The 18,292-nt window shown below is 40.3% G+C and overlaps 1 protein-coding gene across 1 annotated transcript in view; it reads left to right on the forward strand.

Annotated features, from left to right (window-relative positions):
• Positions 1-17,023, forward strand: part of LOC121303075 (zinc finger matrin-type protein 4-like) — a 65,060-nt gene extending 48,037 nt beyond the window's left edge. Inside the window, exons 5-7 of the mRNA XM_041233493.1 lie at positions 1,599-1,820; positions 8,244-8,340; positions 16,279-17,023. Of these exons, the coding sequence (XP_041089427.1) occupies positions 1,599-1,820; positions 8,244-8,340; positions 16,279-16,297 (338 nt within the window). The 3' untranslated portion in view covers positions 16,298-17,023. The remainder of the gene's footprint in view (positions 1-1,598; positions 1,821-8,243; positions 8,341-16,278) is intronic.
• The last annotated feature ends 1,269 nt before the right edge of the window (positions 17,024-18,292 follow it).

Below are 18,292 nucleotides of genomic sequence, written 5' to 3' on the forward strand. Positions count from 1 at the left end.
CAGTTTCTCAGATTTAAATTGTGCATTGTGTAGAAAGTGAGCCAAGCAAACAGCTAGGCTCCCCTCGTCCTTTTCATTCGAATAGAAACCACAGGATCGAAGACACTCCGCTCATGTGATTCTACCTGTGGGTGTAATTGACTAATGTAGAATATAATAATTGGAATGTCAAGCGCGGTAACTATAACGCTCTCCATAGTTGTGGCTGTGTGTTGCCATGGAAGCTCCCGGGGGCCAGTCTGTATTGTTTCTCTACACAGTGCCTGGTTATTGTCAAGCCCACATTCATACATCGGTTTAGTCACCAGCTTACCAGTTCTGTGTATTTTCAAAAGAGGCTTAACTCTTTAGTCTCTATAAGCATTCTTATATCAACTATTACCATTTGCACATCTGTACTGCAACTTTGATATAGCCTGCAATATTTAATAATGGTAGACTTCAACACCTGCCAAAAGGCTGCACAACTGCAATATTTGTTTGACCTAAAGGTAATCTGCAGAGGCAGTGTAGTGCCTGGTCTGAAAATCCTCAGCTGCAGGTAAAAGTAGATCATTAAACAGTGCGTCTGTCTGTCCAGTAGGGGTGTGGCTATACACCGATGTCATGATGCGATGTGCATGGCAGTATGCAGGTCATGATATGTACTGTATCTGTATACATGGGATGATCCTAACGGGCTAGCTGCATGATGAATAATAAAAGCAAAGGCAAAAATGAAATAGGGAGAGGGAGAGGACCTTCAGTGTGCCCTGAGGGAATCATAATGTATTAATGAAGTATTCAGATTGAAATAAGAAATGGCACTTAGACTCATCTGATTAGTCATGCTGCAGATTTCGAATACATGGGTTTCTGCAACAAAACAAACCATGTCATTTTTTTAATGGAATTGTATTCATTAGGTAGGGTACACAGCATTTTTTTTTTTTTTTTTTTCCCCAAATGAATTTTCTGCTGCCTCAGTTGTTTAGAAATGTTCTTTGCTTTATCGTGCAACGCTGTCTCGTGATCGATGACAGGATGCAGAAGACACTTTGTGGAAATACTTTCTAGAAGTTCACTATGCAAATAAAATTGTGTCATGATTCTTGTGTAAGAACATCTGTATTTTATGCCTTCCGATTTAGGACTGCACCACTACTTAGATTACTTATCTGCCTGTATTGTTAAAGTAAGGCAATATAAGACCGTTGTACATAGCTGATTGAGATACGCATAAACTGTACTTGGTTACACTCTGCAGCTGACAGAGAAGCGCTGCTAAATGACATCATGCCAGTGCATGGAAAGTGACTGCTTGGCCAGCTGCTTCTTCCACCAAGAAGAGTGTTGCGCATGCAGAACTGTGTATATGCTAACGTTTCCTTTTGATTTTGAGAGCCCCCACTCTTACTTATTCATAAACTGGTTTTCCATTTTTTTCCCACTTTTTTGTTTTGTTCTGCATTTGACCTTTATGGTTTGATTTAAAAAGAAAATTATATATATAAAGAAATATATATATTTTTTTTTAATCAGTAAATAAATAACCAAGACAATATGTCCAGTGACCCCAGACATACCTGCTTTGAAAAGGGTGTTGTTTTGTTTCACAGAGGTGCCCCCCAGTCCGGTGAAGACCCCAGAGATCATGCCGGCGGTCACTTCACCCCGGCAGCGGCGAGACTCTGATCGGTACTGCCAGCTCTGCAACGCCTGGTTCAACAACCCGGGCATGGCACAGCAGCACTACGATGGCAAGAAGCACAAGAAGAACGCAGCGCGGGCGGACCTGCTAGAGCAGCTGGGCAAGACAATAGACCTGGGGGAGCTCAAAGGTGAAACGACGATAACACTTTACAGTGTCTCTAATTACTGTGTATTTACATAGCTGTCACTTAGCAATTACATGTGTACTAACACATCATTACAATGTTATTATGCATAGGTACAGTGTACTTAACCTGTAAATCGTTTTGCATGATGTAACCCTAACGCTATCCCTAACCCTACCCCTAACTGTAAACTCTCAACCTAACATCACATGTATACCCTCTTACTCGCCCACCAGGGAACTGGTTATCTCAAAATGAATTGCTTTGGAACTCAGAGGAAGTGCAGAAGATATTCAGGTGTTGTTCCTATGGGATTCAGTCACAATTCAGTATGAATTTGCAGTTGTTATTTAAAAGAATAGATTTTTTTTTCCCCCGCTAGCAGCCTCAAGGAATAGAAATGCAAGTCTGTGGCTGCCGACAGGATTTCTCTGCTTGCAGGTTGAGGTTTCCAGATCAGGTCGTTGCCTCACCCCAGGGGAGCCCAGTGTAAGGGCGAAGGAGAGCAGAGCTTCTTACAATGTTATCTCCAGGGGAACTGGACCTGTACTGGCTGTGTACACTGGTGATGTTACTGCACTTCAGTGAGCTTTACTGATTAAGCTCAATGAATCACTCACACCAGCACACCACTGAGCCTGACATACATGTGTTTCAGGTATTCCTATTGGTATGAGGAATAATTGCTGAAACAGTTTGCAGTGTGCTTCTCTAAGAAACTGCAAAGGGAGTGGAGTGTGCTAATCCTGCAGTAGCTCTGTATCACACTAAGGGGACATGGTAGCACAATGTTTGGAGAAAGGCAGCTATAATGAGATGAGGTTACCATTGGTAGAATGATACCTCGTTTAAAAACTAATTTAAACCACAAAGCACAGCAGGTTTTGCTCTAAACAAAAATAAATGGGCACATTTCACAAAAGTCACAGGTTTGTTTTTTACAGTTTTTTTTTCCACCAGTCAGGCGGCGTTATTGGTTCACAGATCACACAGTTTTGTCGTGATGTGCCATTACAAAAACTTTAGGATTGTCAGAATCCATCAGTTAAGCAAAGCGATGATTCCGGCAGGGAATTCACTTTAACCTTAGATCAAATCGCGTAAATGTCAAGACTGTTCCAATACCAGATCAACTCGTCAATCGAATAGCTCGTATCTTATTTGTCCTTCAATAAATGATGCGTCCAATGATGGGCAAGAAAAGGATTTGTACCTTACCTCGATCCATTACGTCCCCACTGTGCGCCAGAGTTTGCCTCCAGCTCCCCAGCCTCCTCCTGCTGTTTTTGGCTTTGTCTAATGGGGAGGGCAGCTATCCCGTCCCCCTGTCCACGGCTTCGCTATGGCCAGCCTCTCCACCTATCTCCAAGCTAATTTATGGGCTGGAATGGTAAATTGGATGTAAAGAAATATTTGCTGGCTTTCTTACCTTTTTAATTTGTCTCCAGATCATTGTGCACTCAAAGCACAGACACACACGCGCACACACACACACACGCACACACACACACACACACACACACACACACACACACACACACACACACACACACACACACACACACACACACACACACACACACACACACAGATCTCTTAAAGATTGCTATTTTGTGAAAGAAGCATGTACTAATAATTGGTACAAGCACTTACAACTGCTTTCAAGGTGGTACATTTACAAAATAACCTATACACTAGCGATCGTGACAACAGCAAAATCATAGCTGTGTCTACATGATTGCTTTCATTGGTTTCACAGATGCTTGCAGCTGCTTTAAATTGGCACAGACAGTCAATGGTTCATAATGTTAGACTGCAATCGAAGAGCCAAAAACAATATCCACTGGTCCTGCTTTCTCGATCTGAAAATCATTAACATTTCAAGGGAGAAGCTTCTAGACTGTAGGGTTGGGGTTAGGGTTAGGGTTAAAAGTGTCCAATTTCAGTAGATTTGTTCCCTGCTTTATGTTGCCCTTCATATTTAAACTGGAAAGCAATTCTTTTTGTTTGTTTCTTTTGCTTTAAAATGCTTTCTGCGTGTAGCAATATATATATATATATTTTTTTTTACTTGGAAATAATAATTACGACAGAGCGATCGAGATTGAGTTTTCTTTATTGCATTGGTTTTTCAATAAACCAAGCTGTAGAAATGCGAATAGTTCTACAAAAAAAAAAAAAATGTAATTAAATTATAGAGAGTGGTCAAGGCCTTACAGCACAAGTTATTGTCTCATGTTTAGTGTAAAAGTGTCTTCTTACTGTTGTATAATAAAAGCACTCCCTGTGCAGGAGGCATTGGGACCCCTTGTGAGTTCTTAATATCTGTCAATGTAAGGTGAGGTGGCATGACAAACAGGCTTCACTTTCCTCAATGTGAAAAGAAAAGCCGTTGACAGCAGTGGATAGAAGAAACACTCCATTTGTTCAGTGTTGGCATTTCCTGATGTATTTCTTACATAAATATTTCAAAGTGCCAGCTTCTGCTTTTGCTTTTGTTCCCCCTTCGGACTGGAATAAACTACCAACAGAACTCAGATCCACAGTGTCACTTTCATGATTACTTGAACCAGCCTTATGATGCGAAGTGAATACAGTAATACCTGGATTGTGACACTGTGTGCTTTCTGCATGCTTGTGTGTAACTGTAACTCGCTCCTGCCTTCCTCCTGGGACGGCATTGTAAACAAGCTGTTTTTTTAGATCATATGGCTTTTCCAGTGAATGCGATTTTCCATTGTAAATAAGCAATACATCCGCTAGGGTCAGAGCGTTGCAGGGGTGCTTTAAACCTCTTTTAAATAGGGGTCCCCAAGTGGCTCTCCTGGTACAAGCACTTTCATTTCTCTTTTTAATTATTGGCCTCATTATTGTGGCCCATGGTAGTGATTAAGCTGTAAAAGTGTGACTGTTTGATTATTAGAATCAATAAAAGAAACTTGTTAAATTCTGCAAAATCCTTGTTGTGTGCACTCCTTCGCGCGCGCGCACACACACACACACACACACACACACACACACACACACACAGACATCATTTAGTTTCCTTGCGCCAAGTCGCTCTTTAAAGATTTTCATATCTTTTCAAAAACTGCATACAATCTCATGCAGTACATGGGTGCACCCCATACATGAACACATGTACCTGCTTGTTATGTAGCAAGAGGTACCTGCAAGGGAGGACACTGGCGAGAGGAAAGCCATTCAAAAGTGTAGAAAGATATCTGGTTAATTGGATACACTTCTAGAGATTAAGACAAGCACTGAGGGCTCAATTAACCAATCCGTTCAAAATAAAACGAATGAATTGTGTAATGAAATAGCGCAGTCCCTTCCTTGCTTAGTCTTCCTTGAGACACAGCCAGCGCGGCGGCAGTCATGCACCCAGTCTCCAACTGTTTCTGTCAATCACACCCCATGGATACAGCATGTAAACAGCAATTAAACGAAGGGCTCGGTATTTAGACAGCTGCTGTTTAAAGCAGATGCGCCAGTAGTGCTTTGATTGTCGCAGCAGGATTTCAACACTGCTGCCTTTTCATCTCAAGAAAGACAATTGCAGGAACAAAAGAAATACTGAACATAGCTAACCCCTCGGGCAGCATTGCCAGTAACGCCTGCACTAACAGCTGATTGAATTAACTTATTAGGTCTCACGTCAACAAATACTAATTGGCATTAATATCAAGCCGGGTGTTCTATAGTTCTATTCAAGTGATATGTTAACTTTAAAGTGGAGTTCGGGGGCAGAAGCTAGGGCAGCTGTCCTATTTCTCTCCTGCCTATCGAAGCTGTCTGCCTGTTTAAACCACATCACAGTCTTTGTTCTGTCTCTTGCGTTTTGCTTTTTCCTCCTCCTCCTCCTCTTCTGTATTTTAATTTTCACGTTGCCTCTGCATCAGTCTCCTCCTCGGGGAGGGGGGTAGTGAGTCTCACTTCCCCGGACTCAAGTCAGCCGCAGTTACTCATGCCTTTAGTTAAAAGGGAAGTCGAGGGGACCACCGGCCACCCTGTTCTTTCACAGCTCATGCTCTTTGTCTTGTCTCACCCAAATACTAACAGACTCCATCTTTCAGATAGCCCTGCAGGCACACTCCAGTGCCTGGCCTTGGAGGACCCGCCTCACCACTTTGAGGGCGGCTCCTGGACACAAGGTTTCTCTTTCCTTCCTTCTTTCCAGGTTCCGTCCCCTGGGGACATGGCTCGGCCCGCGAGGCAGCACTTCCAAGGATTCTCTACAGGTTGAGAGGATTTCTGTGTTTTTCAGGGGGTCCCGGGGGCCCATGGGGCTGACTAACAGTTCAAAAACAAGCACTCCTGGCTTGCAGGCCATCATCATTCCCTCAAGGCTAAGCCTCTAAACACTAACCCAAATTCTTCAAGCAGCCCTAGCTACCTTGGGATTCCACAGGGAGAATTTAATTGGCTCTGGTGCTCCTGCGGGTTAGTGAGACAAAACCAGCAAGGACTGTGCTACAACGGACTCTAGCGGCCAGGCAGCCAGTGAGCTGAGGCGGACACCAGCAGGGCTGGCCATTGCCCTCCAGAGGTAGCTCGTTGACACCCGCTCTTGGAAGAATGTTAGTCCCTGGAATCTTTAGGTAAACTCAAAGAGAGCTCAAAATCAGGTAAAGGAATTTTCAAACAGAACCTAGAACCACTTGGAATATAGAGGAGAGAAGCAAACGAAAGAACATCTTTGATGAAACTGAAATCATCCGTCCAGAAGCCACTCTAGAAACTAAGCTCAGTGCACCGGGCGTGCCATTGGAATCTGTGCGTGGAATTACAGGTTTGTGCTAACCTCATCCAGATTGCTATGACTCCAGCATCCCAAGCCACTGCCAACATTATAGTGAACATATGTTACTGACTCTCACCCTGGCTGCCCGACTGAGCAACTGCACGGAAACAGACCATAATACGACAGCAGGCTGTAAATCACTCCAGTAACGTGCAAGGTTTTATTAAATCCTCTTGGAAACCTGAAATCATTATGTTCATAAAAGAAGAAAAAAAAAAACTATTGGCCACAGATGGGGCTTCTGTATGAAACTCAAGTGCCTTCTATAAAGGGTTAATTAGATTCCAGTGGCTTAATGCCTTACTGCTATCTGCTTCCCTGTTTGTTGTTAAATGATCACACACGATCTCCCCTGCCCAACTCCCTTTGTACTGTTCTTGTCGGTACAACTTGCTTGTTTGGGTGAATGTGCGTTTTGATTGATGCAATTCCTGCCCCACCACACGTATAGTTGGCTGATCAGTGTCTGTCGCAGTGGAATTCGCCCTTCCATATGAAACAGGATGAACTACATGTTAACTATAGGGACAAACATGATCTCAGTACCCTCGAGGTTGCAAACAGTTATGGCAGAACTCATTTATCAAGAGAGATTTGTAGTCTTTTCACAGTCTTCAATGAGCCGCTGTATTTTTATGACCCAGCAGTCGTTCCTAACAGCATGCTCCTTGTTTTTAAAGAACTGCAAAATGTGATTTAACCAAGCTTAATAAAGCCTTCATCAACGTCCTGCATGCTGCTCAAACTCTACAAAATGCAAAAAGAGACACCTCACACACAGCGTATCAGCTTTATTTATATATAAGACTGTACACTGGAATTGCTATTAGACAGTTGGGTTGTTTAGTTTTAGGCTGCAGTGTTCTATGAAATCTGTACACAGGATGAGGTGTGCTGGAATCCTGGCACATCTACAACTGTTGATTTCATTATACATGATTTATGATCGAAACGATCTGTTAGAGGAAGAAACCAAGAAGCTGTAAAATTTGCTTAAGCTGCAGTTCCCCTTGTTTACAAGACTTCATGAAAATGAACAGTCTGCCTCGAAGTTCCCCTCTTTCATGGAGATTCTGAAACACCTTAGTTAGGAAGATAGATACTAAAACGATTATTCCCGTCACTGCTTCGCTTTTCTGATTTGCTCCTGCTGCATTACATTTGCAAACCTAACAATTCCATATCCAGATGAATGAAGTGGTGCTGTGAGACGATGCTGAAGTAGCGTCTTACAGACATGCGTTTATTTCAGAATTAGAACTTGCCTTTCATTTAGGCCATACCTTCTGGGTGTCTTTAAAAAACAAACCAAAAAAAATGTTAATAATTTAACCAAATTTGAATCCTATTTTTTGCATTGATAATACTTTTGCAGACTCTTATTTTTTTCATTGCAATTTGCATTTAAAATTCCTAAGGCTTCGGTTTGATCAGCCCCTTAGTAATGTGGGGGGGGGTATCCTATTGGTTAAACTACTGCAGTTTATTAGAGCATCTAATGAGATCAAATGAGGCTGACCTTCCAGAGTAATGCAGAGCTGGATTGATTGCAGTTCCTCTGCTTGTGTTCATCGATTAAAGGGGTCTTGTTCTTCCTGATGTTCTTCCGCATTGTGTTGCAGCTCTGAAACGCAGTTACACCTGTGATGTCTGCAGTGTGACGCTAAACTCAGTAGACCAGTACCATGCACACCTGCAGGGGTCCAAGCACCAGAACAAGTGAGTACTCCTTTCTTTCTTACGTTCTTTGTTGCTTTCTTTCTTTCTCTCTGTCTTTGTTTTCCCTTTCTTTTTCTTTCTCGCTTTCATTCTCTTCTTTCTCTCTTTTTCTTTCTCTTTCTCTCTTGATTTCCCCTTTCTCTTTCTTACTTTTTCTGTTTTTTCTTTCTTTTTCTGTTTCTCCTTTCTTTTTCTCTCTCTTTTTCTTTCCCCTGTCTTTCTCTCTCTATTAGTTCGGACGACTTCAGATTTTATTCTATGCATGGATTGAAACCTGTATCCAAAATAAGATGCACTTGAATTTGTACAAATTCTTCTGGATTTGGCTAACATCCCCTAAGTAATTTCTTTAGTTGGCTGTTAAAAGTGTTGGACTGCGTTGCATGTGGGAGAAACCCAGCGACTTAGAAAAAAAACTTAACCTATACGGATACACCATTGAAGTAAGTTCACTTATTACATCAGAAAAGGGTTAGGTTTAGAGTTAGGGTTAGGGATAGGGTTATATCATGCAAAACAAATTACACGTTAAGCACATTGTAACTATGCATAATAACATTGTAATTATTTGTAATTAAATGGGTTCCTCATTGGTATTATTGTGGGGCCCCAATACGGTTTTTCAAGCTAGTCTGAAATGAAACAACTGAGATTTTTGCAACTGTAAAAATGCCGGTGTGACTATGTTGCTGTCACACAGCAGAACTGTGCTTGATGCAGTCTGTATGGAAACCAGGGGCTTGGGGACAATTGCTAAAAGCTGGTTTGCATTTTTTTTTCTGCCCCGTTTACAGAAAATTCCATTGCAATTCGAAATGCACCTTTGTGCACTAACACTGCGGCTCAACGACACTGAACCACGATTCTCATCTGCATGTCAAAAACAAGGTCTTTCACAAAAGAAAAGCTGCACACAGGACTGCTGCTGTGTCACTATAGGGTTTAGTTATTTTGATCTTTTGGTCCTTGCATACCATATAGTGCTGAGCATGTTGAAATACAGGAACAGTATACTACACTGTCTAGTTTCTTTGCAATTCAAATCTTCCAGTAAAATATTCAGTAAATGCACACCCATAGAGTAACAGATTATGATTAACATCATTTAGTAATAAAACAATTTAAATTAAGGTAGATACATATTTTATAGATAGATACACATTCATTTTAATATACATGAATAGAGTACAGTGTAGTAAACATACATATTCACACAGCAGGTGTTTAACACATTTACCTTTATAAATATGTCATACTGTTATTGACCTCAATTAATATAAACTGGTTACAATTCAATCTAGTATTTAGACAGACAGCATTCTGAATCTGTACTTTTTTTTTACAATAAAGGCAGGCAGACAGGAAGACATGTAGGCAGGCACACAGGCAGGAAGGCACACAGACAGGCAGGCACACAGACAAACTCATTCCTGACACTTTAATATTTTATCCTGCAACGACTGACGGCTCTATCTTCTGTGCTATTTGCGCGATAAGGGGAGCTATCACAAGGATGTTCGATTATTGTTCTCTATCGCTGTTTCTTCATTAGCTCTGCTTCACAAAGCACATCTCCTGAGTCAGTATCTTCTTACTTCTGATAAACAAAAGAGCTTGGGATGGATGCAGACTTCACTATGTACAGGATAATGCTTGCTATGTAGTTTTCTCTTCATGTGAATGAACTATATGCTCTTAGTCTAAAGAAAGCATTCCATAGTGGGCCACATATCTGTGTGTGTGTGTGTGTGTGTGTGTGTGTGTGTGTGTGTGTGTGTGTGTGTGTGTGTGTGTGTGTGTGTGTGTGTGTGTGTGTGTGTGTGTGTGTGTGACACAGAGAGGGAGATCAAAAACAACAAACCGCTTTACGTCCAAGGAGAATCAGGATCCAGTAGGATACTAGTATGCATATATAGGTTTGAAAAGAGGTACTCTATGTACATGTATTGCTGAAACCATAAAGAGTAGAATGCATTTGAATGTAGAATGCATTTGAATGTAGAATGCATTTGAATGTAGAATGCATTTGAATGTATTAGAATGTAAATTGTATTAGAATGATGCAATGATCTTCCATTTCAAATCTTGAATTCCTGCGCAGAATCATTTGTAACTTGCTGTGCACTAAATCAGCCACTGCTTCCCTGCCTACCTTTATGTTTAATAACAACTTCAAGTTATTGCCTCGGGGAAAATCGTTATAGAAAGCATTCCCTATCAAGACTACAAATGAATGTCCTTTTTTTCTTTTCTTGGCAGTCGAAATTATTAATCTTATGTGCAGTATGTTTGAAGAATTAAATAGCACTAATAATATACTCCTGGAGGAAACCTGTTAAAGAGAATACGGGCTGGCAGAAAGATATGGGGACGTTTGAGCAGAAATGAACTGCTTGAATGTAACAGCCACTATTATTAACCCTTAGATTGTAGATTACAAAAATGCTGTCATTCTCAATTGTGCAGTTGTGAAAGAAACACACAGTGAACATGTATTTTCAAAAACTTGCTATTTGCTACTAGAGGTTAAAAAAAAGTTCTCAAATGTCCTTGTAAAAGTTTACCCCAGTAAATTTGAACAGCAACTGTGCAGTTATACTGTGCATTCTCACGGTTGACCGGTGTTTGCCAAATCTATGCTTTACCATTCTTTCACTGTGCTTTATTAAACTTTGCATTTACAATGGTAAACTTTTTAGGTATTTTCAATGCATTACTGCAGGAAGTCTGTGATTTTTGCACTAGGGGAAAAGTCAATAGGGGAAGCAGCTGGTTGGTTAATGACAGAGAAAGACTTGTGTAAATGGCTTGAGAAAGACTTGTGGTCGAAACATTTGCTATTGAATACGTTTCTTTGTGTATTTCAAAGCTTCTAGGCTTTGTTTGAGTACTAACTACGGTGGCTCTTTGAGGACATTTCAAACCATTCCCGAGATCCTGATCCTAGATCAGCAGGTGCTTATTAGCAACGGCAAAATAACCGTAAAATAATCGCTGGTCTCCAATACTCGCCTGGTCTCTAATAAGCGCCAGGGCATTTATTTAAAGTTTTATGGTAGTTATCATATTCCACCTGACACAGAAGCACAGGTCCCATAAGGGGAGACAAAAGACATTGGAAAAATGGTCCGTGATAATGTGTTATACACTGTTGCACTGTACCAGCTTCATCAGCTTTTACAAATGCCCCAATTATTCATTTTGTAGAAAATTACGTTTTTATCTTGTCCCATCGGTGCATTAATCTGTCACCCTGTCACCGAATCTAGTCTCTGCCCTTGATTTAGATTTAGGGCCTAGATCCTGGGTGAGGCACAGCTCGCAAATAAAGATGAGTTTATGGATTCTCTCCGGATCCCGTCTTTTGTATATGTATCTGATACACATTCCATCTGGGGTTCATGTTTTACACTTTGCAGGAAACCTGGGGGATGTCTATCTGGCACAAAGTCTTGAGCTATATCTGTAAGGAAACTAAATTAGGCATGTATTTGTGTGTGAAGGAGTGCACACCACAAAGACTGAAGCCGAATTTAAATGGTTTCCTTTACTGATTCCAATAATCAAAAAAGTCACACTTTTCTTTTTCTTTGTTATTCATTTAGTCTTCATCAGCGTTGCATATTCGCACATGCTGCGGCTTATCTAGACCATGTAGAATGCTGCATTTTGCTGTTGGCACAGCAGAGTGTAACACAATATGTTTTACCATGTTAATCAAGGTCATCTTGCTAATAGATTTAAAGAGTTAATACTTGATTAACTGACGTTCTTGTTCAGGTTTAAGAGAAAGATACTGGTGCAGAGGATGAGACCTCTTCAGGTTCTGCAAACTAGTGTTCGGATGTCGCAGTTAATAATCTAATATGCAGTACATTCTTTTTTTATGCAGTGCCGTTTTTTAGTTGTACTGCGCAAAGAAAAAAAAATAAGGGAGAATGACAGCTTATAACCCCAGAAAAAGTAACGTACAACAAACAGATTCCCTTTGCAAATAAGCATCCTTGAAGAAATCATGAGAAAAAAAAACCTGGAAAGTTACAAGAAAGTCTGATTTTGTTTTAAAACAAAAAGATACAAGTGGAGACAAAAAATGCAACAGCAAAGAAGCTGCCTTGCCAGTGTGATTAATAGCCTGCAAGCATACACTGTGAAACATTTGTCGCCTGGTCAACCAGTCCATATTAATGTTCCTGTGTGATTAGTCCCTTCTGGCTTTCACACGTGACATTGGCAGAATACATGTTAAATATACCTTGCCCCTTTAGTCATGGGATTTTTTTTTTTTTATGTACTGTAATATGAATCTGTAATATGTATTGGGGGTTGGCAAAACATTCTGTGATAAGGCTGTCACAATGGTGGATTTTGATTGGATCGGACCAGTATATGCATTGCCATCTTTTTATTCATTTTGCTGGCTACCTTGTGAAACGAATCAATTCTGCTGTCGCAGTCCTGCAGTTACTTTGTTGTAGTGGTAGAACAAAAGAGAGAGAAAAAAGGCACGATATATAAAAAGGCGATATATAAAAAGGCACTATATAAAAATTATGTTTTATTATTATTATTATTACCAAGTGGTTCAAATCTGAGAGTCGAGGTTTTTATGCTAGCGAGGGAGACGATGCTCCCAGGTACACTTACTGCTTCCTAGTCTGAGTCAGGCATTCATCAGCAGGCTGAGTGCCGTGCTGTGGATGGGGGCCTTTGTGACGTCTGTTTATCTAAACCGTTCCTGTTCTAAAAGGATTTGGAATCTCAGTGAATGACAGAGAGATGACCCTAACCCTAACCCTAACCCTAAAATGGTGTGTTAACTGACTGCAGTCGTATAGTGTGAGAAACAGACTAAAATAGTGTAGTGTGATAAATCAGACGCAAATAACGCTCAGCATACAAATGCCCTGAAGTGTTCCCTGAAACTTAAACCACATGCTGTGGATGTGAGATTTTAAAGAGGGAGCTTTTCCGGCTCCAGTGTTTTTGATCTACAAAGAGCGAGCATTGGTGACTGGGATGCAAATGCGGCTTTTGAAGAGCATTGAGTGGAAAGGCCCTTTGTTGCCATGGTGATGTCTTTTTTTTTCTTTTGTTTTATTTATTTTCCAGCCAGACTGACGAAACACTGAAAGGTCATTTAATAAAATAAAAATAAAAATAAATAATAAACCAAATACAAGCGACCCTATTAAAAAAAGTCCATGATGATCTTCATATGATATTAGTAGTATCAGTTTACAGTAGCTGACAAAATAATTGCATTGATGTCACGTGTCACGCAAGTTCATTCACAGGTTGGACTCAAAATGTGCAGTTTTGAAAGAAACACGTTATGGCAACAAAATAATTGTCTTTTTTTTTTTTTTTTTTTTAAATGTGTTACACTTGCATTTCCTGGGTCGCTTTGCAGTTAAAAGATTCAACGCACAATTAACCCCTTAAGGTCCACAAGGAACTGAACGCTTGTTCAGGCGGTTTTGTCTTCTTTAAACACACTTGAGAGCGACTCGAGGAGGAAACTGACAATTTGGACGAGCAGATCCGCAACATGTCAGTAAATCTGAAACCCTGTTTCGTGCACCTCGTTGCAAAAATAAGAAAGCTAGCATCGTTTTATTTGTGGGACAAATGTTAAAGGGGGGGGGCAGGCAGTAAAAGTGTTAATAAAGCTTAAAAGAGGTAATAAAATAGAGTGTTGGTTACCTTTAAATATAATCTTTGCAAACGTTGATACATTTTAACAGGAATAAAAAAAAAAAAAGTGTATTTCAAAAGGAGAAATGTAATAGGCAGTTGACCCTGGACAGTGTAATTCGTTCTGTTCAATTTCTCTGATCAGCAGCTGCTGTTACACATCTCTCAGTCCTCAGCTTGTAGCAGAAGCGCTGTGGTCAGTTCTGCTGACTGACTGTCTGTATTCAAGCTGTTGAAGCGCATTATGCGAGAGTAATGAATCCTCCCTCCAGGACTGATCATTGTGGGAGTCATGGGCAATGCGGCTAGCTCTGAGATAATCACTCACAGGCAGCCCCGGGGAGCCATTCATTTAGGTCTTCATTTTAAGATACTAATTGTAATTAGCTGATGAGGCGTATGGAAAAGTTTATGTTGGGGGGGGGCATTGTTTAAATGGACACAGATACATTGGTTGTGGTCCAGTAGATTTCAGCACAGACACGGGTGGTCTTCAGTGTGTGCATAAGAACATAAGAGCGTAAGAAAGTTTGGGAACGAGAAATGGCCATCAAGGCTCGCCCCTTGTAAGTGCACCATTCTCCCCTACTGAGGAGGGGGAGTTTAAAAGCACAGAATCTAGTCTTTTTTTTTAAATGTCCCCAGTGTTTTAGATCCTTCTGCTTCACCTGGTCGGCTATTCCATGCATTTCTAACTCTCTGTGTAAAAAAAGTGCTTCCTGCATTCTGTTCTACTTTTGATCAGCTTCCATGCATGCCCTCGTGTTCTTCTGTGTGCTGAATTTGAAGTCGTGTCTCAGGTTCACTTTGTATATTCCATTTGTGATTTTATAGACTTCAAATGACATTGACAACACTGTATACTATATTGTTATATTATACTGTATATATAAATAAATGCTATGTAAACAGTGTAGTTAATATGATGTAATACCATCTGCTATATCTGATGCATTCTAATACGAGCTGTCTGAAGCAGACAGACACATAGACAGACAGACACACAGACAGGCAGGCAGACAGACAGACACACAGGCACACAGACAGGCAGACAGACGGACGGACAGACAGACAAGGAGGCCTGCGGACAGACTGCCTAAGGAAACAATTAAACATTTAAGAGGGAACCGTTTAGAGATTCCTTTTTAATGTGAGAGGCTTGCCCTGTTTCTGGGTAGACATGAATAACAATAACCCAGTGATATCTGTTCTGTAATTAATTAGGTGTGTGTGTGTGTGAGGGGTCTGGAAGAAGTGTATCTGAAAAGGTATATTTAAAGTGCTTCTGTATCTAGGGCTATACATAGCTCTGTGTAAAAGGATGGCCCAGTTAAGCTCTGGGTGTCTGATCTAGCGCTCTACCTGCTTGCTATAATTATCATCCTTACAGGCTCCAGGCAAAAGGAGCAAAGCTCAGCTGAGAACAGAGCAAAGCCAAGCCATGCATTCAAAACATTCCTATCTCTCACCAGCTAAATTACTGTTATTGACCTCATGACTCCATGCTCACTGGGACAGTTCGGGCTTCCTAACTCCCATCCCAATTAATTCTGGTAAGCGAGGTCCTGCTTCTCTTACAGAAAAGAAGTGAGCCACTCTGAGTTGAAGAACCTGTCCAAGATTGTGTGTTATTTTACAAGTGACATATTTTATTCTCACCTGTGTTCAGAGGTGAAGCAGTGAGGCCAGTTTCAAATAAAGCCTGTTTGCCCTGTCTCCCGTCTCTCTCAGTTATAATTGGAGCGCATTAACTTATTATACTGTAAATCACAGAAATGAAGACTGTACAAAGTGTAGAACTATGCTTTATGTTCTTCACATTGGAGGCCACCTGTGCTCAAGAATAGATGTCCACTGCAGCCCTAACCATTGAATTGACAGATAAACATGCCCGTATATGCTTACGTTGTTTTTTGAATTTGGCCTATGCTCTTGCCCATTGGCGCTCATTAGCCACCCCTGTGCTGGCAAACCGAGAATAAATGAACTATATGAATTAGATAATAATGCCAGCAGGCAGGACAAGTGGCACATGGGGCCACCTTCCCCTTAGATAAGGCACGCTGCAAGGTGGAGACAAGGGAAGAGGGGAACCTAACAAACGCTGAACGATAAGGGTCGCAGATGACAGAGGGTATTTATGGGGTTTGATGATTACGTTTTTGATTAAGGGGCGGTTTCTCCTTTCCGAAATACAACTAAGTTTCTAGTCTTTAACATTTCTGCCTCTCTGTGTTTCAGCCTAAAGAGCCTGGTATGAGTCGTTGAAGTAGAAGAACGAAAGGAAGGATCATCTTCGACTGGGTGATAAAGCTAGACCCGGGACCACCAGGAACCTCGTGCGCGTGCGTGTGCGTGTGTGCGTGCGTGTGCGTGCGTGTGTGTGCTCCCCAGCAAAGAAAACTACATTTCGGAATTAACTTTCAAAGCACATCTGAACTACCAGCCAGGCACTCCCTCCTGTTTTAGGATCTTGTTTTTCCCGGATCCTCAATAACCCCGGATCTAGCCTTTGCCAGTCACGGATTTAAGCTTTGCCCTTGAGCACCACTGGGACCAACAGTGAATTCCAGTGCTGCCCAGCTTTTGAGGCAGAACACAGAAGACTTTTGCTAGAGGCAAGCCAACCGCCACCTCTCTGGATATCCGTTTTGATCAGGCCATTAATGTGTTGGCTAATACTTTACATTAAGTGGCCCGGATTCAATACAGTATTTATCAGATGTTATATGATTTGAATCGATCAGTTTTTTGGATCCTTAGTGTGTTCCTTTTATTGTGTAATAATACTGCTGCTACAACTACTAATACTAATACTTTTAAACCCGTATCAACTTTAGAAATGTCGCTTGTTTTCAGTCTATCAAGCAAATCTTTCAACAAAGCCGGTTTGCTGGTTATTTTTAGAGGCTGGCAAAAGTGATTTTAGCTGAACTAGTAGTTGAAGGGTTTATCAATATGTAATTTATAATTGTGTAAAATTATGTTCCACACCAGTGTGTGTGTGTGTATATATATATATATATATATATATATATATATATATATATATATATATATATATATATATAAATATTTAAGTATATATGCTTGAGTAAAGTTGTTTTTAAATATTCAAATATTAATAGTACAGTCAAATATTATTTGAAAATATTTTTAAAAATTGCAGAAAACCTACACTATTTGAAAATATTTAAATATATGTAAGTTATTTGAAAAAAATATATATATCTTCAGCTATTCCCAAATAGTTAATGAATAGTCAAAAACTAAAACCTAATTATTAGCCGAAATGTATAATTATGTACCAAGTCTTGCAATTACCACATGATGGTTGAGGAGGATTTCTAACGAGGAAAATGGTAAACATGTTCAATTCAGGCCATGCAACCAGTGGTTAAAGATATTTCATTGTTTTCAGATATTTGCCCGATGAAATAAAGTATTCAAATATTTCAGTTCATTGATCAAATTAAATCTAATTGAAATAGAGCAACTTCCAAAAGATATCTGAGTGGTTAACAAGGACAAAGCTTAAACTGCTCAGAGTGCAGGGTAATAATTAGGCTGCTGTGTGTTACAGTTACATATTTATGAAGGGTTTAACGTATTTCAGTGTATTTCAACTACTTTACTCACATATACCTATTTCCAAATAATAGCTACTTTCTGCAATCTGATTTAATTATTTTTCAAATAACAGTTACTTTTCACAAACCATATTTATAACTATATTTCTCCCAGGTCTGATGCCGGCACTTAGGGTTCACCTGGCAAGCTCGGACAAGGATTGTGCAGACAAGTCAGTTTCGTTTGGGGTGAAACTGACCTACAGCACAGGAAGTCGCTGTCTTTGGCATTGTGTTTTGGACACACGGTGCACAAAGCAAAGAATCTTTAACATAAGGGGGAGTGGTGGTGTAGCAGGGCAGAGGTTGGCCACGAGCCAGCGACCTCGTCCACCGCTGATTAGTGAGAAGAAACTTGATGTCAAAGTGTTGTTACATCTGGATCCTTTAACTATGTAGGACCAAGCTTCATTTTTTTGTTTTTCTGGAATAAGAAAGCGGAGTTACAGAAGTTATGATGAGATTTCTAAAATGTCCTTTTTTTTTTTTTTTTAACAGATTTTTTTTGTCTTGAATGTTTTTTTTTTTTTTAAAAAAGCCATGTTAAAAAAAAAAAATTGCTGTTATTATTTTATTGTACTTTGCGTTGTGATGTCGTGAAAAGCGATTTCCAAAACCAAGATGTT

Source organism: Polyodon spathula, chromosome 31, assembly GCF_017654505.1.
Source record: "Polyodon spathula isolate WHYD16114869_AA chromosome 31, ASM1765450v1, whole genome shotgun sequence".
Taxonomy (NCBI): Eukaryota; Metazoa; Chordata; class Actinopteri; order Acipenseriformes; family Polyodontidae; genus Polyodon; species Polyodon spathula.